This window comes from Venturia canescens, chromosome 4 (assembly GCF_019457755.1).
Source record: "Venturia canescens isolate UGA chromosome 4, ASM1945775v1, whole genome shotgun sequence".
NCBI lineage: Eukaryota > Metazoa > Arthropoda > Insecta > Hymenoptera > Ichneumonidae > Venturia > Venturia canescens.
The window spans coordinates 16653134-16676054 of NC_057424.1; the positions used below are offsets into that span (position 1 = coordinate 16653134).

Genomic DNA, 22921 nt, shown 5'->3' on the forward strand with positions numbered 1-22921 from the left:
TGTTTCTAGTATTGATTCAAGAAACGTTATTTTTTTTTTTCATGGAAATGGCACTGATAAGAGTTACTGTATAAAAATAATTATGGAAAGAAGATAAAAAGACCGAAATTTTTTGAAGCTGTGTTTTCACAAGTGTTTATGGTAGAATTTTTTGACTATCGTAGACGTGGCAACGATTACAATATTTCCCCAAACGCTCAGCGGAGCCAAGGATAAAAGGAGCTTGCGACACTATTCTGATTGTATTACTCGTGAAGAATCAAACTACACTGTACGAGAAGCAAATTATCATCTTTCGTCTCGTCAAGTTCATCTGATACTTTGAAACCTGGTGAGTTTTTCGAAATTTCGAAGTTCTTTTCATTGAGAACGCAAGCTTCTTGCATAAAACGGTGTTCATAAAAAATGTCGTTATTAATTTTCAAGAAACTCATCGTTTGTGTAACTCTATATCGCGACAATTTCATATCACGATCGTTGAGCAATTACATATGAAATATCAATGCATTCAGCAACAATGAAATTGAGAAGGTGACCTGGAAATTCATTAGAATACAAATTAAAATAAAAGGAGATATTCGTAGAGCCACAGATACACCCATAAAGAATTTCATCACCAGAGTTCTGAATTGAGAACAGCGATCCACAGTCAATACTTAAAATAGAAAAACAAAAAATTCTCAATCCAGAACTTTTTTATATTCCATGAAGAGCACACAGATTTCTAATAAACGGTGTAAGCAAGTCCCCGTATACAAGTTAGAAGGTAAAAGTGATGATTTTGGATCAAAAATATTTAATTTCAGTTTCAAGATTGATTTTGCGTCTGGAATGAAAATTTCAAAGATTTTTCAGTTTCTTGAATTTTCGATGACGTTTTATTGCACATGTCGAGAATCCATTTTAAATTTCATTTAAATATAACAAAAAGGAATGAAAAATATCTGTCCTATGTCAAATATTTAAATAATTGCTCTATGCAGTTTGCTGTGCTTCAGAAACTATACAAATAATGTTTGAAATAACGCTCCTATTGTGTTCGATCATCGATTATAAATCTAAGCGTTGTTTTATCTCATCTCTATAGAAATTTAACATTTGAATAATGTGATCAATAATTGAATTCTTTTTCGATATTTCGAACTATCAATCGGATTGCGAAAAATGGATTTTTCTGACGCTCTCAACTAGCAAACCCTCTATAAGTAGAATAATAAATCACATTTTTCATTAGAAACGTTTCATCGACTCGGGGGTGGGGCTCAAAAGTTAGAAGGCCTAAATAGCGAGCAGGCTATTTTAGGTATATCTATATATGCGTAAATAGATATACAGCATGCCTGCTCGCTATTTTAGGCCTTCTAACTTTTGAGCCTCACCCCGACTCGGTTTCATTAAAATGAGTCTTACCCATTTCTTTTCAGAAGCATTTTGTGAGCATGATCGCCAAGATCTTTTTACTGGCTTTTGTGGGCTGCGTGGCTATCGGCGAGGTAAGTTTCCTCGATTCCCGTTGATGAATCCGACGAATGCAAAATAATGAGTTGCTGGAGATAAAATTTCCAAAACATATTTTCTAATAATGTGATTCCATTCTGTTCCGTTCAGGGCAACGCTCAAGGGTCGACATACTATCCGGTGAGTAAAAGAAAGTTGACCATAACGAAGGACCGTGTCCCCGTAATTAAAAAAATGAAAAATTGACTGATTTGCTTTTATTTTTATAAAATGCAGGACGATTATAACCGTGAGCCCTACCGAAATGTCGCCCCTATGGTAAGCATTGAAATGATATACGAGTTAAGAGGATGGATCAGTTGGTATATCGCAATCGTGGATGTGAGAGAGATAGCTGCAAATTTCGAAATCGAAATTCTTTGATTTAGTTTGACCGAATAAAAAAAAGCTCTGTTGGCCGATTTTTGTCATCGTCCTGCGTAGACCGACAGAGCCTTTTTTTAATTTGTCAAACTATGTCAAAGAATTGCTATTTCGAAAATTGTAAGTAAGATTAGTCCACTGATCCATACTCGTAAAAAACTTTAGAAGACATTCGATGCAATATATAAAATTCGTTTCATCATCGTTTGAAGGAAATTTTCACATTAATAGTTGGATGCCCGGTTAAAATTAATTTGTTCAAGGAGTAATTCGAATTTGAGCGATTCGTTGTTCCGACAAATGTAAAGTCATAAGTTGCTAAAGATAAAATTTCCAAAACCTATTTTCTAACGATGCGATTCCATTCTGTTTCGTTCAGGACAACGCTCAACGGTCAAACTACTATCCGGTGAGTAAAATAAAGTTGACATGATGAAGACACGCGTCCCCGTAATTCAGCATTCTAAAAATAAAAAAAATGATTGATTTGCTCTTATTTTTGTGAATAACTACAGAGCGTCTATAAACGTGAGCTCTAGCGAAATGTCGTCCCTGCCGTTAGCATTGAAATGATATACGAGTTAAACAAGTTCAAAACACATTCGATTCAATATATAAAATTCGTTTCATCCTCGTTTGAATAAAATTTTCACATTAACAGTTGCACCCCCGGTTAAGATAAATTTGTTCAATTCGTTGTGTTGACAAATGTAAAACCATAAGTTGCTGGAGACAAAATTTCCTAAACCTATTTTCTAACAACGCGATTCTATTTTGTTTTGTTCAGGATAACGCTCAACGGTCAAACTACTATCCGGTGAGTAAAATAAAGTTGACATGATGAAGACACGCGTCCCCGTAATTCAGCATTCTAAAAATAAAAAAAATGATTGATTTGCTCTTATTTTTGTGAATAACTACAGAGCGTCTATAAACGTGAGCTCTAGCGAAATGTCGTCCCTGCCGTTAGCATTGAAATGATATACGAGTTAAATAAGTTCAAAACACATTCGATTCAATATATAAAATTCGTTTGAAAATTCTGTGACGTCATAAAACCGGCATATTCGCGTATATAAGAGTAGCGGCAGGGCTCGCGCTGGCTTTTCTTTTGCGCTGCAGTTTTTCCTTTTAATACTTGGCGTCGAGCCGCTACCGCGTCTCTTGATTCGTTTCATCATTGTGGGACCAAATTTTCGTATTAATAGTTGGACGCCCGGTTGACATCAATTTGATTAATTCGTTGTGTCGACAAATGTAAAATCATAAGTTGCTGGAGATAAAATTTCCAAAACCGATTTTGTAACAATGCGATTCTATTCTGTTTTATTCAGATCAGAACTCAAGGGCTGTCCTATTATCCGGTGAGTAAATGAAAGTGGACCATAACGAAGGAACGTGTCCCCGTAATTCAGCATTCTAAAAATAAAAAAAATGATTGATTTGCTCTTATTTTCGTAAATAACTACAGAGCGTCTATAAACGTGAGCTCTAGCGAAATGTCGTCCCTGCCGTTAGCATTGAAATGATATACGAGTTAAACAAGTTCAAAACACATTCGATTCAATATATAAAATTCGTTTCATCCTCGTTTGAATAAAATTTTCACATTAACAGTTGCACCCCCGGTTAAGATAAATTTGTTCAATTCGTTGTGTTGACAAATGTAAAACCATAAGTTGCTGGAGACAAAATTTCCTAAACCTATTTTCTAACAACGCGATTCTATTTTGTTTTGTTCAGGATAACACTCAACGGCCAAACTACTATCCGGTGAGTAAAAGAAAGTTGACATGACGAAGACACGCGTCCCCGTAATTCAGCATTCTAAAAATAAAAAAAAATGCCTGATTTGCTCTTATTTTTGTGAATAACTACAGAGCGTCTATAAACGTGAGCTCTAGCGAAATGTCGTCCCTGCCGTTAGCATTGAAATGATATACGAGTTAAACAAGTTCAAAACACATTCGATTCAATATATAAAATTCGTTTCATCCTCGTTTGAATAAAATTTTCACATTAACAGTTGCACCCCCGGTTAAGATAAATTTGTTCAATTCGTTGTGTTGACAAATGTAAAACCATAAGTTGCTGGAGACAAAATTTCCTAAACCTATTTTCTAACAACGCGATTCTATTTTGTTTTGTTCAGATCAGACCTCAACAGCTAAACTACTATCCGGTGAGTAAAAGAAAGTTGACATGACGAAGACACGCGTCCCCGTAATTCAGCATTCTAAAAATAAAAAAATGATTGATTTGCTCTTATTTTTGTGAATAACTACAGAGCGTCTATAAACGTGAGCTCTAGCGAAATGTCGTCCCTGCCGTTAGCATTGAATTGATATACGAGTTAAATAAGTTCAAAACACATTCGATTCAATATATAAAAGCCGTTTGAAAATTCTGTGACGTCATAAAACCGGCATATTCGCGTATATCCTTTTAATACTTGGCGTCGAGCCGCTACCGCGTCTCTTGATTCGTTTCATCATTGTGTGACCAAATTTTCGTATTAATAGTTGCACGCCCGGTTAAGATAAATTTGTTCAATTCGTTGTGTTGACAAATGTAAAACCATAAGTTGCTGGAGACAAAATTTCCTAAACCTATTTTCTAACAACGCGATTCTATTTTGTTTTGTTCAGGACAACGCTCAATGGCCAAACTCCTATCCGGTGAGTAAAAGAAAGTTGACATGACGAAGACACGCGTCCCCGTAATTCAGCATTCTAAAAATAAAAAAAATGATTGATTTGCTCTTATTTTTGTGAATAACTACAGAGCGTCTATAAACGTGAGCTCTAGCGAAATGTCGTCCCTGCCGTTAGCATTGAAATGATATACGAGTTAAATAAGTTCAAAACACATTCGATTCAATATATAAAATTCGTTTCATCCTCGTTTGAATAAAATTTTCACATTAACAGTTGCACCCCCGGTTAAGATAAATTTGTTCAATTCGTTGTGTTGACAAATGTAAAACCATAAGTTGCTGGAGACAAAATTTCCTAAACCTATTTTCTAACAACGCGATTCTATTTTGTTTTGTTCAGATCAGATCTCAACGGCTAAACTACTATCCGGTGAGTAAAAGAAAGTTGACATGACGAAGACACGCGTCCCCGTAATTCAGCATTCTAAAAATAAAAAAATGATTGATTTGCTCTTATTTTTGTGAATAACTACAGAGCGTCTATAAACGTGAGCTCTAGCGAAATGTCGTCCCTGCCGTTAGCATTGAATTGATATACGAGTTAAATAAGTTCAAAACACATTCGATTCAATATATAAAAGCCGTTTGAAAATTCTGTGACGTCATAAAACCGGCATATTCGCGTATATCCTTTTAATACTTGGCGTCGAGCCGCTACCGCGTCTCTTGATTCGTTTCATCATTGTGTGACCAAATTTTCGTATTAATAGTTGCACGCCCGGTTAAGATAAATTTGTTCAATTCGTTGTGTTGACAAATGTAAAACCATAAGTTGCTGAAGACAAAATTTCCTAAACCTATTTTCTAACAACGCGATTCTATTTTGTTTTGTTCAGGACAACGCTCAATGGCCAAACTCCTATCCGGTGAGTAAAAGAAAGTTGACATGACGAAGACACGCGTCCCCGTAATTCAGCATTCTAAAAATAAAAAAAATGATTGATTTGCTCTTATTTTTGTGAATAACTACAGAGCGTCTATAAACGTGAGCTCTAGCGAAATGTCGTCCCTGCCGTTAGCATTGAAATGATATACGAGTTAAATAAGTTCAAAACACATTCGATTCAATATATAAAATTCGTTTCATCCTCGTTTGAATAAAATTTTCACATTAACAGTTGCACGCCCGGTTAAGATAAATTTGTTCAATTCGTTGTGTTGACAAATGTAAAACCATAAGTTGCTGGAGACAAAATTTCCTAAACCTATTTTCTAACAACGCGATTCTATTTTGTTTTGTTCAGGACAACGCTCAATGGCCAAACTCCTATCCGGTGAGTAAAAGAAAGTTGACATGACGAAGATACGCGTCCCCGTAATTCAGCATTCTAAAAATAAAAAAATGATTGATTTGCTCTTTTTTTTGTGAATAACTACAGAGCGTCTATAAACGTGAGCTCTAGCGAAATGTCGTCCCTGCCGTTAGCATTGAATTGATATACGAGTTAAATAAGTTCAAAACACATTCGATTCAATATATAAAAGCCGTTTGAAAATTCTGTGACGTCATAAAACCGGCATATTCGCGTATATCCTTTTAATACTTGGCGTCGAGCCGCTACCGCGTCTCTTGATTCGTTTCATCATTGTGTGACCAAATTTTCGTATTAATAGTTGCACGCCCGGTTAAGATAAATTTGTTCAATTCGTTGTGTTGACAAATGTAAAACCATAAGTTGCTGGAGACAAAATTTCCTAAACCTATTTTCTAACAACGCGATTCTATTTTGTTTTGTTCAGGACAACGCTCAATGGCCAAACTCCTATCCGGTGAGTAAAAGAAAGTTGACATGACGAAGACACGCGTCCCCGTAATTCAGCATTCTAAAAATAAAAAAAATGATTGATTTGCTCTTATTTTTGTGAATAACTACAGAGCGTCTATAAACGTGAGCTCTAGCGAAATGTCGTCCCTGCCGTTAGCATTGAAATGATATACGAGTTAAATAAGTTCAAAACACATTCGATTCAATATATAAAATTCGTTTCATCATTGTGTGACCAAATTTTCGTATTAATAGTTGGACGCCCGGTTGAGATCAATTTGATTAATTCGTTGTGTCGACAAATGTAAAATCATAAGTTGCTGGAGATAAAATTTCCAAAACCCATTTTTTAACAATGCGATTCCATTCTGTTTCGTTCAGGGCAACCCTCAAAGGCCGAAATACAATCCGGTGAGTAAAAGGAAGTTGACCATATCGAAGGAACGTATCCACGTAATTCAGCATTTAAGAAATAAAAAAATGACTGATTTCATTTTTGTGAACTACAGTACGTTTATAACCGTGTGCTCTACCGAAATGTCGTCTCTACCGTTAGCATTGAAATGATATACGACTTAAAGAAGTTTAGAACACATTCGATTCAATCTATAAAATTCATTTCAATATCGTTTAAATAATATTTTCCGTCTTAATAGTGGCAAGATGGCCTTAACAACGTGCAGCGTGGTATTTCAAATGTCGTGAGTATCATTGAATTCATCTACGGAATTAATAATAGGAATGAAAACATCGAAATGATTAAAGAAATTCGTTTTTTCTTCCCACAGCGTGAAGAATTCACCAATCAGGCAGCAGATTTTCAAAATACGGTAATTATTTTCATGTACCTTTTTAAAAATTTTCAAAAAGCCGTAATTGTCTATGCATTCGAGCATTCGACGGCGACTGAGTACAAATAATTATTCATTAAGGTAAATCATGCCTTCAGGATCGTATTTTATGGCTATCTAAATTCGGTCGATTTTTTTTCCTAATTAAAGATTATCACTTTAAATTAATGTCAGATTTATTAATTCAAAATTGTAAATCAATTTTTTTCAACTCATTTTTTGGCGAATGAAATCACAAACCATTAATTGAACGGGGATTTATTACTAATTGAACCCAAAATTGCATTCGTCCCTGGCTAAAATACAATAGTTTTTTATGTAAAATATCGCATTAGAGAGCGCAAAGGGGAAAACACAAACGGAAGTGAATCAAGAAAACGGTGTTAATAAAAAAACAGAATGCTATGACAAGAATGGGCTAAACCAAGAAGAAACAATATGCCGAAATAAGCAAATGCGAGATTGCACGAGTGCTCATTACCAATTTCGTTCAATGTTTAACCTAATATATCTTCATTACTAGTAAGACAATCGTCTCGAATTTTTCCCCAAACCATTATTATATCTTCATTGTTATTATGTACTTTTTTATAAACTTCGTAAAAAGTGTTCATTCGTAATATGGAAAGATAAACGATTTTTTATGCATAGTTCCTATAAGTCTGTGCATTTGTCTTCATATTTAAGCACATATACCTCAATAACCAACAAGACGAACCCTTTAAAATTTGATATGTGTGTCAGTCGACTACCCATTTAAGCTCTGTAAATTTCAAGACTTTTTGAAAGTAAATCATTTCGGGCATGAACTATACCTTAAGACCAGTTCACAAGTAAAAAACTCCATGAAATATCGATTTGTTGCAAAAGATTGAACCATAGTGGACAATTCTAATGGAAAATTTATATTCATCGAGACAACAGGTTGCCAAAGGATCGACGGACTTAGGTACCGCAATTACTAATCTCGTAAGTGATTTAAAAAAAATCACATTCGTCATGAAAGCGAATGTATTTTGAAATTAATCGAAAAATATTTCTTTTTTACTTTCATAGAAAAGAGAAAAAATTCATCAAGCCGGAAACTTTTTAAACGAGGTAAGTCTACACAAAAGAATGAATGAAAGACACAAGAACGACTAGTCCTCTAGTCATGGTGCGCCACGGAGTTGAACCCAGAATTCCTATTCTGTGTCTACTCCTAAGCCGACCGTAAATGTATCGATTTACCCAAAAATCATTGTTTTCTTGTGGACAGCTTGTCGGAGGTGGATTGCAAACGGCGGATAGCTTGGCGGGAGTGGTGAATATACGAACTTATTATATTAATTTAATATTATGAAAAATATCGATTAATATTAACAAATTGATGAATGTCTCTTTTGCAGGTTACAGAAGGGGTTCGGGCTGGTGGTAATACGCTTACACAGGTAAGCATTACGCTGCTTCATTTTATAATTCGTATCAATCATTGATTATATTTACGGTGTTTACAGGCTACTAAGACTGGATTGGGCATAGTTGATGAAACGATCAAAACGGTAAATATGATCAATATAATACTTAGGAAAATTTTTTATTTTATAACGAATATTTTGTTGGTGATTATGTTGAGAGATTGGGTCAGTTATGTGATTTTCAGTATTGCAATATTGATTTGTCAGAGTATACTATCAATTTGAAAAATGTTATATCACTTGAAACTTGAAATGAATGATAGAGAAAATCAGCATCGTTATGTCACATCGTACAATGTTGAGTTCATTGGAATGTCTCATTTCGTAGGGTACTCAAGGAATTGAGAGCACGGGAAATGTTGCTACAAGCGTGAGTCAATATACAAGAAACGATAGCTGAAATATTTTGCCAATTCATATAAGTATATAGTTGTGATTAAATGTTGTTATTTTCATTCAAGTTGGCAGAAAATGTGGGTCAAACAGGAACTGGATTAGGAAAAGTGGTAAGTATGCAAATGTTCGTTTCGAAAGAACTCTAACATGCGAATTAACACAGTTTTTGACAATTTTCTATCGTTTTGTTTTAGGTTAGAGGCGGTGTGAAGCGGATTGAAAACGTCGCTGAAAACGTAAGTATTCAATGAACAAGTTACTTGAAATCATCAACCAAAATACTATGAAAATTCTAAATTATCGTTCTTTCATTCTCAGGTTATGGATCGTGGTTTCGGATTATTAAATGGAATACTTGCACAGGTAAAACGGCAACATAACTCACATTAGAAATGAACAAAAATATTTCTACAGCCTATAATACGTTTTTTTCTTTTCAACCATAGGGAGAAAAGATTCTTACCCCGACTAAAAGCCCACTCGGAGAGGTGAATGCTGCATAAATTATTTTCAGAGATACTTCAATTTTCACCAATGTTATATTATTCGGTACCTGCCAATGAGTATTATTTAAAAAATTATTGCAAAGTATAACAAACTAAAAAATATTCAGGCTCATAAAATAGTCTCAATACATATTAGTTGCAAACGTAATAATGTATTTTTCCATTCACAGAGAGGAAATCCACCCAATAACTACAGGCCAACGATAAATAATCAGGTAATTAATTCATGCAAAAAATCATTACATTTGTTTCTATATTTATTTCAATGAACAAATGTAAAATCGTCGATACAGCGAAAAAAAATATGAAAAATATGGTGAATACATTCAAGAAACTAGCAACAATTTCTGACATTTATTATTCTTGTTACTATGAGTATAGAAAGTTTTTTAATGCATGTGAAAGCTGTTAGGCTAGTGGGAAAATTTCTAATTTATTTTCAGTTGCAATCGGATTTGCTTGGCTTTGCAATTTTTCATTAAATGTGTAAACGTTAAACAATTTTTTTACGTTCATTGAACTTTGATTCAACTGCTCTATTTTAATGCGAAACGCAATTAAAAGTATCATACCCATGAACAATCAAACATATTTTTGTTTCTAGGGTACCAATGACGATGGTTCATTCGGTCTTGATGAATACAAATGGAACGACAACCTGGCGTGAGCTAGACGATCGCAGGTTCGGGCCCTTGGAGTTCTGGAATTTCCATCAATTGATAAATAAGCTTTTTCCATGCATTGCATTTAAACATTGAATAAATTAGGTTAGAAGCATAAACCATTATATAAGCAAAAAAAAAAATATGCATTCCTACGTTCTTTTAATTACTCAGAATTTTTATGTGGCACATCAGCTTAACGACTGATGGATATCATTTCAATAAAATTACTTTATTCTCAAGAATCGAATCTGGAATTCACTGCATTTTCCTGTAACTCCGGTTTCTTGATCCTTTAAAAAGAGTTTCTTTTCTTGGGTAATGTACGTTCACAAATGAAAGTACTTGACATCAGACGGACAGAGGATTGCCCAAGACATGATCGTATCTTGGAAAAAATCTCCCCTCCCTTCCCCGTTCCTGAAGGTCGTTGTATGAGGAGAAGTTGGGAAATTGCTGTAATGAAAAGAATATTTGGATTATGTTTGACTTCACTTAAAGTTACTGAAACGAAGTTTGAGAAACATTTATTCAGCTGAATATAACTGACTGCGTTAGTAAACGGAGTTAAATTTCGTTTCATTTCTGTTGCCGCTTTTCCAATTATTCTTTCATTTTCTATAATAAAATCTACTTAACAATTGATGCGAAACATTCTGATCGTCTCAATTCTCTCACTTTCTTTGTTTCATACCTGTCGCAAGGTTCGAATGTTCGTACGTCCATTTGCAGAGAAAGATTTTCCACGTGTTGTAAAATAACAAAATATAAGAGTTGTGGATACAAAATTGTTTTTTGAAAATTGAAAAAAAAAAAAAAAAAATTCATTCCAAAATTTATTGATTATTTCAAACTGCCAGGTGCATAGAAAGCCAGGATTACTGGCATCATTTCAAGGTAGCTCATGCATGAAACGATTTTTTTAAAAAAGTCCTGAAATTTACAGAGTTTCAACCGATAGTCGACTGACACGCATATCAAATTATCAAGGATTCGTCTTATTCGTTATTTAGATAAACATGTTTAAATATGAAAAGAAATACACATGGTTATAAGAAGTATGCGTAAAAAATCGTTTATCTTTCCGTGTAATGAATGAACGCTTCTTACGAAGTTTATAAAAAAGTACATAATAACAATGTATATTTAACCGCATATTTGCTTATTTCGGCATTTTGTTTTTTCTTGGCTTGGGCCATTCTAGTTATAGCCTTCTGTCTTTTTTATGAAAAATTTTTTTCTTGATTCGTTTTCCTTTGCGTTTTCATTTTGCGCTCTCTAATGCGATTTTTTACATAAAAAAACTATGGTATTTTAGCCAGGGACGAATGAAATTTTCGGTTCGTTCAGTGATGGATCCCCCTTTAATTAATGGTTTGTAATTTCATTCGTTAAAAAATAAGTTGAAAAAATTAATTTACAATTTTCCATGAATAACTCTGACATCAATTTAAAGTGATAATATCTTTAATTAGGAAGTAAAAATCGACCTAATTTAAATAGCCATAAAATACGATCCTACGGGCATGATATACCTTTATTAATATAAAATGATGAAGACAAGTTTTGTAGTAGTCAAGATTTCATAAAATTTTTTCTTGTCCAAAGAAAGACAACATGCAATCGAGTATTCCATGGATGAATGGAAACACAAAACTTATTTTTGTGCGTTATTCAGCTGATACAGGTCACAAGGTTGTAGAATTTGTATAAAAAAATACGTTCAACCACATGCTGGTTGAAATTGTTTTCTCGTGTTATCGTAAATGGCCTTACACTTCTCAGTTGACGAATCACGTGAGTTCAAAACATGGAATTTCCAAGAAAGAATAACCTTGATCGAATCGGTTATTAGCTAATGGCAATATGAATGAGTCTTGTTTCAAAAAACTTCATATCTTTACCATGGAAATGGCCCTGCTCTATAAACTTCATTAGGAAGAAAAGAAAGAATCTACGAAATTTTTTGAAGCTGTGTTGTTACAGGTGTTCATGGTATAAAATTTTTTGACTAATTTAGAACGTGGCGGCGATCAAAATTTTATCTTCAAACGCCCAGCAGCGTCAGCGATAAAAAGGGCTTCGGACACAATTCTGACGGAGTTGCTCGCGACCAATGAAACTATACTGTACGCGAAACAAGTGTTCATCTTTCGTCTTGTCAAATTCATCAGATACTTTGAAACGTGGTGGGTTTTTCTAAATTCGAAGGATCCTTTTCTTGAGCACACATCTTTCTTCCACTGTTTTTGTATAATTATAATTTTACAAAAATTAGCCAAGTACGTCAGTAACGATTAAATTGAGAGGGTGAATGAGGATGAAGTTTTGAGGAGCTTTCTCTGAAAGAAATAATTAATCTGCTTGAATTTCCAATCACATTTCATTGCACAATACAAAAGTTCATTCGAATTTGCATCAATACTCAAAATAAAGAAACAAAAAAATACTGAAATCAAACACTTTTTTATATTCGAAGAGTTTCAACATTGATAATGCGTTTGGAATAAAAATTTCAAAGATTTTTCAGTTTCTTGAATATTCGATGACATTTCATTGCACATGTCAAAAATTCATTTGAATTTTCGTTGGAGTATAACAAAAAGAATGAAAATAATCAAAACGGTCTCTTTGACATTGAATTTCATTTCGATATTCATATTGCTTGAAGTAAACATTTTAAAAGATGACTCAGATCATTCGTGCTGTTTTCCTATACTTGTCCTACGTCAAATATTTAAATAATTGTTTTATGCAGTTTGCCGTGGCTCAAGAATTACAAAAATTTCGTTTGAGCTACGGTTCCGACCGTGCTCAATCATCGACTATAAATCTAAACGTTGTTTTATCTCATCTATCTAGAAACTCAACATTTGTATAATGTGATCAATAATAATTGAATTTTTTTTCGATATTTCGACTATCGATTAGATTATGAAAGATGGATTTTTCTGGAGCTCTCTACTAGAAAACCCCTTATACGTAGAATAATAAATCACATTTTTCATTCGAACCATTTCATCGACTCGGTTCCATTAAAATGAGCCTTACCAATCTCTTTTCAGAAGCATTTTATAAGCACGATGGCCAAGATCTTTCTACTGGTTCTTGTGGGCTGCGTGGCTATCGAGGTAAGTCTCCTCGGTTCGTTGATGAATTCGACGAATGCATAAGTTGCTGAAAGCAAAATTTTCAAAACCGATTTTCTAACAATGCGATCTCATTCTGTTTTATTCAGGCGGCCGTTATAACGCGGAAATATAATCCGGTGAGTAAAAGAAAGTGGGCCATAACGATGGAAAATCGATAATTTACTAAAAAAGTTTTTAAATTTGTACACAGTTTAAAGAGAATTCTGTAAAAATAAATTCCATCGTTGAATCGAAACTTATTCTTGAAAAATAGTATATACATGACTTCGATTGTTTGAAAAGATATCGACCAATTATCAAGATTCAAGTCATGTTTAAAGAAAAAGTCAAAGTAATGATTCCAGACTCAGCGTTTTCTCTTTTCGATTTTTTATCATTGACAGACTATTTAAATTCTTGAATATAAATATGACATGGTCACAGTCGATGTCGAGTATATTAAACGTTTTGGGGAATTAAATTTTGACTCATTTGCAAGCATCAAAATGATATACCAATTAAAGAGATTCAGAATACATTCGATTCAATCTGTGACATTAGTTTCGTGATCGTTTAAACAATATTTTCCGCATTAATAGATGGAAAACAGCGAAAGGAAGCTGGAGATGGATATTTTAAATGCCGTGAGTATTATTGAATTCATCTACGTAATCAATAATAGGGATAAAAATTTAAATTATTAAAGAAAGACGTTTTCTTTTTCAACAGAAAAAACAAGCCATCGGCATAGGGACAGACATTGGAAAAGCAGTAATTATATGCATATCCACGTTTTCAAAAAGTCGTAATACAGTGTGCATTTGAGTATTTGAGGGCAAATGAGTACACTTTTCAAAATAAAACTCATCAATACCTATCATCATTGCTATTTCTAATGGAACATTTATTTCTCGAAATAACAGGTTGTCGATACATCGACTGACTTAACTGCCAGAGCTCTTAAAATCGTAAGTTTTTGAAAAGAAAACAAACACATTGATCACGAAAGCTAATGTATTTTGAAATTAATCGAAAAATATTTCTCTTCCATAGAAAAAGGAAAAAGTTCGTTTCGCAGGAAATATCGTAAACGAGGTAAGTTTTCACACAAATGAATAAACGAAAGACACAAGTAGACTAGAGACATGATGCGCCACAGAGTTGAACCCAGAATTTCTATGCTTTGTGCCTACTCCTGAGGGACCATAAATGTATCGATTTATTCAACAATCATCGTTCCCTTGTTGACAGGTTAAGAAAGCCGGATTCCAAGCGGCGACTGGTTTGACGAAAATGGTGAACATACGAATCTATTATATTAATATAATATAAAAAATATCGATTGATATTAACAAATTGATGAATGTCTTACGTACAGACTAGAGTGGTTGTTGAGGGTGGCGGGGGTATCATCTCAGAGGTAATTATTACGACGTTGTTGTATTCTGTAATTCGTAAATTGATCATCGATTATATTCATTCTATTTACAGAGTGTTAATTTTGGATTCGATGCAGTTAATGGAGGTGTCTCACTGGTAAATATTGTCAATATATAGTTAGGAATTTTTTGTTTTTTTATCGTTAACGAAAAGTTTGTGGAGAATTAGGATGAGTGATTGTGTCGGTCGTGTTATCTGGAGGATCGTGATATTCTTCTGTGAGAGTAGAATACTATTTTGAAAAATCTCAAATCACTTTGAACGTAATGAGCGATGAAGAATTTACATTATTGTTGTTTTACATAATGCAATATCGTGATCGTTGGAACGTCCCATTTTTTAGGGTATCGAAGCAATCAAGGCCACTGGAAAAATTGGTAGCATCGTGAGTCATTACAAAGAACGATAATTGAAATATTATTTGAATTCATTTAAAAATATATAGTTGTAATTTAATTATGTTATTCTCTTTCAAGGTTGTAAACATGGTGAGTGGAACAGGAATTGGTCTGAAAAAAAAGTATCCATGCAAATATTCGTTTTTAAATAAGAACTTTCAATGTACGAATTAAGACAGTTTTTGACAATATTCTATCGTTTTGTTTTAGGTTGGAGGCGGTATGAAGCGGGTTTATGACGTGTTTAAAATCGTAAATATTCAATCAACATGTTATATTTGAACTCATTAACCAAAATTCTAAATTATTGTTCTTTCATTCTCAGGTTGTGGATTCTGGTACCAAATAGTTTGATCGATTAATTTTGCACCTGGTAAAACGACAACAAGGTTTACATTACTAATTAACAAGAATATTTCTACAACTTATAATATTTTTTTTTTTCAATCATAAGCGAAATAGATTTTTATCCCGCTTGACTTAAATAGGTCACTTAAATAGGTAAACGCAGGATAAATTATTCTCATCGATATTTCAATTGTCGCCGATGTTATATTATTTGTTACCTATCAATGAATATTGTTAAAAAAATGATTGTAATGTATAACGAACTAAAAAAGATTCACACTCGTAAAAGTATTCTGAATATCCTATAAAGTTACCAGAAAAAAAGACGATCGCAGGCTCGGGCTGCTCGAGTTCTGAAGATTTTATAAATCGATATATAGTAGAGGAAAGGAAGCGAATTTGGAAAAAAAATAAAAAATACGTCAACTTAAAGTATTCTCTGAAGTACTGTAATTATTTAATTATTAAAGAAACAAATTTTGAAAATTTTCGAAAACAATTGGAAACGCTATCGCTCCTGTAAAGACTCTCTGGCAACGACTCGTCATAACATAAATGTACTTGTCTCAGAGTCGCTGCCGCGACTCTAGATACAAAAAAACGTGTATAATGCTATCCCAAATTAGCTGCACTTACTCTACCTTTCAATGTAATATTGTATTTAAATAGTAAAAAAATACATAAATTAAGGCAAAACATGAACTTTATGGGCAAGAAAATAATAATGCACTCTTTATTTACTCTTATTTACTCGACATTTCCATAGTACATCAGCACCATGAACGAAAGTCTTTAATTATTTTTAAGGGCAATAATGTTGCGTTCTTACTGCTCAGCTCTGTTGGACTACATATAATATCATAACGAATTAATCGAAATCGCGAAAAAGCGATCACACGAACAGCCAATCCTTGCACGTCACAATTCTACTTTATGTTAAGGTATTCCTTTCACAAACCCGAATATTCGAAAAATAACTAATTTTAAATGACAGTAAAGAAAAACTGCATGCGAATAGATCGGTGAAATTCCAGGTCGAACATTTATCGAACATTTAGTAAAGAATTAAGAGTTGAAAAATCGTAATATTTATACGGGAGCTTATGGAGATTCCATCATCATCACATTTCTATTTTGAATAATTCATACACTAAATAAACCTAAACTCCGGATACAAACTGTCTCACAGATAGAAAAAAAATTTAAGGAATCCACCGCGACGATGGAAAAAGGTTACCGAATCCTTCAAGGAGATATTAAGGAGTTTCGGTACAGAAGTCTAAATATTAAGAAATTGATCAAATTTGATGATAATGTTCTTCAACATCAAGTGCGAAAACACAAATTTTTTCAAAATTTTCTTCTACTTAGTTATCGAGTAATTACGCATTAAAGCAGATTTCTTATGCTCGGAATGTATACCTATATATATGGAAACGCTATGCTTATACACGTCAACTTTAGTGATCAATAACTCGATAACTGTGTAGAAGAAAAATCTTAAAAAATTTGTATTGTCAAATTTGGCACTAAAGAATATGTTCATCAAATTTTATAAAATTCTAAACTTTTTGAAATTTTTTATGTTTTTAAAACTCCTTAACCATACAAGTTGGAAAAATGACAGAAGCAGAAGCTTTTCCTATACAACCGGGATCTCTCAGAGGTTAGGAATCAGACCAAACTTCGATTGCCCGAATTTGCGCCACCAAAAAATACGGGCATATGCGAAAGGCACTGTCATACACGGAGAGCCTTTTATACGAATATTTCGGATGAATTTGCTAGAAAAATTTGCTATGTTTTATAGCAGTACTATTCTATATTTCCATTCTATTACATTTCACCAAAGTGCATAGTAATTTTGATGCCGAAAGCAATTCTCTCAAATTTTACTATTTACGACAGGCAAAATTTAGGTCTGCGACATTCTTACATCGAACGATGTATCGATATCCGAATGTGACTCGTGTCTTTGGCGAAATGTTAAAAATAGGTGAATTGGACTGGACAAATTGTTTGAAATTTTTACTATGTGCCACTGGTTAATTTTCATGTTTATACTCGCAACGCCTCATATAATTGGTGGGCTCATGAATTTTGCTATGTTATTGAGCAAAATTCAGTGCGGTGAAAGGGAAAATACGAAACTATGTAATTTTTCGTATAGCACAGAGAATCAACTGCTATTTTATCTCCTAAATTTTCATCAAATCATTTCATTATTTACTACGTTTTTTTTCAAAATTCGCTCGGTGTTCATTTTTTATATAATACAGCGCATTATTTACTATGAACTGTGGTAATGGTTCCCCAAACTTTTGCATTATTTGACATACTCTGTAGCGATTATTATTATAATATCGATGTGGTCCAACGTTACTATAAAAACATAGTAATTTTTTCTATAAAAGTCTCTTTTATAGTAGTTTTTGTTGCATTTCGTATTACTTCCGTAGATGAGTTTTTTAAATCAATTTCTAAGAGGATCGAATGCTCGTCCGATGAAACTATGCTGCTGGCGTTGCTCAATGCGATTTATTCGTCGGTAAGTAGAAGTGTGATGGAGAAGGTTGAAAATTAGATACACGATTTTCTATAGACGCTAGACATGTCGAGAAAAGCGAGGGTCGCACCTCGTTCTCCGACGATGGAAGAGCCCCGCAAAATTCTTGTTTCTCTAGAAAATTGAACCGCGGAGTATGAAAGTGTGCTGCGCAGGATTCGCCGACAGGACCGCGAGACTGATGCGATGGCTGGCATGGATCATCACTGTGTCGCTAAGCTTGCAGCAGGTTTTATTCATTGGTTGAAGTCACGTGTTAAGATCGATGAGGCGAAGTGGAGGGACGCGGGTGTGAAATGTTCATTGCTATTTTTATCGCGTCGTAAAAGTTGTGAAAACACAAGAATGAGCATTTTACGAGGTTCGCTAACGAATTTCGCTCCTCCGGTGAGTTGCACTTTTGGGGAGTGAGTCTTCGACGTTAAACTGAAGAAAAACAGGGGATGTGAGATTCGATTTTTGAAATTTTCTTACCTTTCGACAATCGTAATCTCGAAGCAAACTTTTCGGACACTCCGTACATTGTGGGAGATGGGAATGGACGAACCTTCGCCGACGGAGACAAGCCTCACCGCATTCAAAAGCCAACCCCTCGCGATATGATGCTCACAACTGACAACTGATATTACGACAGTTGTTGGCCCCTCACAGCAATTGCGTCTATGCACGCGAGTGTATCTCGACTCCGTGAGGGTAAAGTTTACGTCGTTGAATAAAGTTTTCGGAGGCTGGGACCTTAACTTCTGTATACTATTATGTGACATTATCTTTGTTCTTCGTTCGACTACCATGTGGATCGTACACGAGGAAGTGGAACGAGTGATTTTAGTTAAATTCTCCAATGAGAGATTCCACAATTTCAATCATTAGAAAAGTGTTAGCGTTGGTTAGTCATTTTTGAATATTTTCAATCGATAATTCGAGTTTAAAGTAAAATAAATTAGTAACAGAGTTATTAATGCGAAACTGTAAATGAATTATTTCAACTTATCTTTTGGCGAATTAAATTACAAGCCATTGATCAATCGGAGATCCATTACTGACTGAAACCAAAATTTCATTCGTCCCTGGCGAGAATACTATAGTTTTTTATGTAAAAAACCGCATTGGAGAGCGCAAAGAGAAAACTCTTTGCTCATTACCAATTTCGTTTAATCCTTGCCGTAATATATCTTTATTACTAGTAAGACAATCGTTTTGAGTTTTTTCTCAAACCTTCATTGTATACTTTATTGTCATTGTGTACTTTTTCATAAAGTTCGTAGAAAGCGTTCATTCATAATATGGAAAGATAAACGATTTTTTACGCAGAGTCCCTAGAAGCCTGTGTATTTTTCTTCATATTTAAGCACGTTTATCTCAATAACCAATAAGACATACCCTTTAAAATTTGATATGTGTGTCAGTCGACTACCCATTTACACTCTGTTTAAGTGTAAAGATTTTTTTAAGAAGATCGTTTCATACGTGAACTACCTTAATGAATAGTAATAGATAGCATTAAATTAAAATCCAACGGGTTCGTGTTCGTTTGCTTGTGAGTCAGACCGCTTTCCGATGTTTTGTTAAATGGAAACGAATATAATTCGAAATCGTAGAATTTCGAAGTCAAATTAAGCTATTTTCCATGTTTGAAAGATTATCCAGGGGCTTTCGGGGTAATTTGATCGCTCCGTAATCTCATCGAAATTCCAGTAATTAACGGGCATTAATTGCGGCTAGTTGACGCGTGATGTCGCACAATATCGACGTATGAATATTTCCACGCGTAATAAACATTAACATACGCGGTATATTCACACGCAACTCTCGCATCATCACATTTGATCGTGCAAATAAATTGAACTCTGCATTCCTTTGTATACAGAATCATTTACCTCGAGTATTAGAATTAATTGATATTATTTCAGCATGAATATTAGGGTGTGCGGAAAAAAAAACGATATTTTTTTTCCTTTGCATCCAGCCGAAAAAGGTAATTCAGGGTGAAAAAAAAGAATCCCTGAAGGAGAGCTCACCAAAAAATTTTTTCGAATGGCGCTTTGCGTTTGAAGATTTTCCATAAGAATAACCCAGGAAATGATCGAGACCTCTGATCATCGCATCATAACTCTTCAGGAAAAAATCGCACAAAAACGACAATGATATGTTTTCATAGAAAATCAATTCCCCTACAAAAAAGTCCCTATGAACATTGAGCTTGGAGCAACCATTCTGGTCCTATCACCCTTCCAAGTTGGATCGACAGAAAAAAATTTTTCATAATACTGTCGAGATCAAATTTTTCGTTTCACAAACAAACTTCTCACAACTTTTCCGTCCAAAATTACTTGATCTATCAGAAAATTGTTATTATTATTCAAATTTTATAATTTGAATAAAATTACTTATTTTTATGATTTTCATCAAATTATTGTAAACATATTTCGTGCTTGGTTTCCATAGGATAACAATGATTTCCACTAAAAATCTTAAATATTAACTTTCCATCTCGTTTTCATTACAATTGGGTATGAAAAGGAATAACAAAAGAAACGACATTTATTAATAAAATCGGGTTTGAAAAGTGTTTACTTTTTGCCATAAATTTTTTTTCACCCGGTATCATACACAAAATTACAAACGAGGGTTATTAACCCTTTTGCTTACACGGAGTAAGATTTAATAATACCCATTGCTATTTTTAAGTGTGCCTTTATTGCAGTTGGGGTATTTTTGACGATGAGCTTGCATTATTTTCAATAAATCTTGTAACTGCGCTTCGTTTTTGGTCAATGAGCCGTTGTAGGCTTCTGTCAAAGCGATGCCACGTTCAGCCACGTCATTGACAACTTTCAAATTTTTGAAAAAATCTGAGCAGCTTAGATAACTGGCATTTTCAGGCCATAAGTCCATATTAACCCTCAGAAAGTCATGCGGTAAATTAAATTCGTTGAAAAGGAATAAGGATTCTTGCGTGACGAAATTGCTTATATCCTTTGAAAGCAACGTTTTGTAATCACTTTTTTCAATGATTACTCGCTCTGAAGGAATTTTAGATTTTGCTCGAGATTGCAACATTTCAACCTTCATGCTCACCGGCACATCATTGTCGAAGAGAGCATTGTTCGAATAATAATAACAATTTTCTGATAGAGCAAGTCATTTTCTACGAAAAAGTTTCGAGAAGTTTGTTTGTGAAACGAAAAATTTGATTTCGACAGTTTTATGAAAACTTTTTTTCTGTCGATAAAAGTTCGAAGGGTGATAGGACCAGAATGGTTGCTCCAAGCTCAATGTTCATAGGGACTTTTTTGTAGGGGAATCGATTTTCTATGAAAACATATCATTGTCGTTTTTGTGCGATTTTTTCCTGAAGAGTTATGATGCGATGATCAGAGGTCTCGATCATTTCCTGGGTTATTCTTATGGAAAATCTTCAAACGCAAAGCGCCATTCGAAAAAATTTTTTGGTGAGCTCTCCTTCAGGGATTTTTTTTTTTTCACCTTGAATTACCTTTTTTGGCTGGATGCAAAGTAAAAAAAAATATCGTTTTTTTTCCGCACACCCTAATGAATATGTTACCTTGGAGATGAAAAAATTGTAGGCGGATTTCAAGCGACACAGACTTCCTCAAAAAACCGACAAAAAATGTATCTCCAATCGGATATTTTTCTTTTCCAATTACTTTTACAACAGAGAAATTGATCTTCGACGAAAAAACGTGAAAATAGAATCAGCGAGACTGCGATATAAGAATGAAACGTACAGCGAAGCGAGAGGCGGAGAATGTAGTTTGATAAGGGACGGTTAGGGATGATGGTATCGCGGTCCAGCGCCTCTCCACGATCCACAGTGGTTGTGCAGGGAGCGCGCTCAGGGTCCAATGCCATTACACGAAAACTATTCCCAACACTGGGGACAGCATGTATGGGCGCGAGACCTGGGGCTTAAAGCTTTTCCGAGCAGGTTCCACTTTATTGCAACGTTTCGTTTTAGCCTCTTCCGGAGGTTGGCGGTTCGCGCGCGTACCTCGGTTTTGTGGTTGAACCTGAACGCAGGTGTCCCGACTCCGTTATACAGCCACAACCAACCACGATGAATCATTAAAACGATCCTCCTGTCCAGCCATATTTTTCGCTGTGTATCCCCGCACGGTCTTCTTTTATAAACAATAAAGAATCAATAAAAAATCAATATTGATAGAAAAAAATGTCGTCGAGGGGTGGAGAACTCTTCTGATTGATCGCGCAGAGGAGATTCGTGCGGATACCGAGCATAACTCAATACATTGGAAAAAGGAAAATCGTCTAAATTGTTTCGACACTTGAAGTTATTATTTTTGACAGGAACCCTCTGATAGTGGCTTTGAAATGATGACAAAAAGTCACCGACGATCACATGGATCTTAAATTTCTCTACAATGAGTGAGCAGAGTACCCCAGCATCCGGAATTCAATGGCAGCTTGTCACGTTGAATTTAACGTTTTGGGATTAAGACTAGAACTGTGTATAGATCATTTTTCTGCTCTTCGCTGATCCGTTCACATCGCCCTCTCTCAAGACATCAGCTCAGCTCGTCGCTAATGTCCTTCCCTCGGGTATTTTACTTATCATGCCTTGAGACAGGAGGGTAAAATACGAACGGACAATATCCAGACAGATATTCAGGGGAGATGAATATCTCGCTATAGATGTATTTGGGGAGAGTGTGATGTCACTTGCGACAGCGTCTACTCAGTGAATTAACCGAGGTAGAAAACAATTTTTCGAGAATATGTCACTTGAAGCAGACGCTCCGAGATCCCTCGAGCCCTCAAAGG

General features: G+C 34.6%; 2 protein-coding genes across 5 annotated transcripts; both read left to right on the forward strand.

The window, feature by feature from the left end:
• Positions 1-221: 221 nt before the first annotated feature.
• On the forward strand, positions 222-10418 carry LOC122409496 (uncharacterized). The gene is made up of 29 exons (XM_043417112.1): positions 222-331; positions 1425-1493; positions 1609-1638; positions 1735-1776; positions 2261-2290; positions 2669-2698; positions 3216-3245; positions 3625-3654; positions 4034-4063; positions 4530-4559; positions 4938-4967; positions 5434-5463; positions 5842-5871; positions 6338-6367; positions 6745-6774; positions 7020-7064; positions 7152-7193; positions 8139-8183; positions 8271-8312; positions 8473-8517; positions 8603-8644; positions 8711-8755; positions 9000-9041; positions 9133-9177; positions 9262-9303; positions 9386-9430; positions 9514-9555; positions 9744-9788; positions 10178-10418. The coding sequence occupies exons 2-29, from the start codon at positions 1440-1442 to the stop codon at positions 10238-10240; spliced, it is 1086 nt and encodes a 361-aa protein (XP_043273047.1). The 5' UTR covers positions 222-331; positions 1425-1439; the 3' UTR covers positions 10241-10418.
• Positions 10419-12297: 1879 nt separating this feature from the next.
• LOC122409497 (uncharacterized) lies at positions 12298-16255 on the forward strand. 4 transcript variants are annotated; one of them, XM_043417114.1, is made up of 14 exons: positions 12298-12424; positions 13301-13366; positions 13474-13503; positions 13966-14010; positions 14096-14137; positions 14290-14334; positions 14420-14461; positions 14618-14662; positions 14745-14786; positions 14858-14902; positions 15150-15191; positions 15283-15294; positions 15415-15456; positions 15530-16255. In XM_043417114.1, exons 2-14 carry the CDS (start codon positions 13319-13321, stop codon positions 15551-15553), a joined length of 504 nt encoding a protein of 167 aa, XP_043273049.1. In that variant the 5' UTR covers positions 12298-12424; positions 13301-13318; the 3' UTR covers positions 15554-16255. The 4 variants fall into 4 exon arrangements, with proteins under 4 accessions (XP_043273049.1, XP_043273052.1, XP_043273050.1 ...); XM_043417117.1 differs by having other exon boundaries at positions 15283-15326; positions 15530-15578; XM_043417115.1 differs by having other exon boundaries at positions 15283-15326; positions 15415-16255.
• The last annotated feature ends 6666 nt before the right edge of the window (positions 16256-22921 follow it).

What these genes read in the sequence shown, in the direction of transcription:
- LOC122409497 (XM_043417113.1), top strand. Translation starts at nt 13,319, where the DNA reads ATGGCCAAGATCTTTCTACTGGTTCTTGTGGGCTGCGTGGCTATCGAG. An exon ending in GGACAGACATTGGAAAAGCA is followed by an intron (nt 14,138 to 14,289) that starts GTAATTATATGC and finishes TCGAAATAACAG; the next exon opens with GTTGTCGATACATCGACTGA. An exon ending in CAGGAAATATCGTAAACGAG is followed by an intron (nt 14,462 to 14,617) that starts GTAAGTTTTCAC and finishes CCTTGTTGACAG; the next exon opens with GTTAAGAAAGCCGGATTCCA.
- LOC122409496 (XM_043417112.1), top strand. Translation starts at nt 1,440, where the DNA reads ATGATCGCCAAGATCTTTTTACTGGCTTTTGTGGGCTGCGTGGCTATC. An exon ending in GCTGCGTGGCTATCGGCGAG is followed by an intron (nt 1,494 to 1,608) that starts GTAAGTTTCCTC and finishes TGTTCCGTTCAG; the next exon opens with GGCAACGCTCAAGGGTCGAC. An exon ending in CGGGAAATGTTGCTACAAGC is followed by an intron (nt 9,042 to 9,132) that starts GTGAGTCAATAT and finishes TTTTCATTCAAG; the next exon opens with TTGGCAGAAAATGTGGGTCA.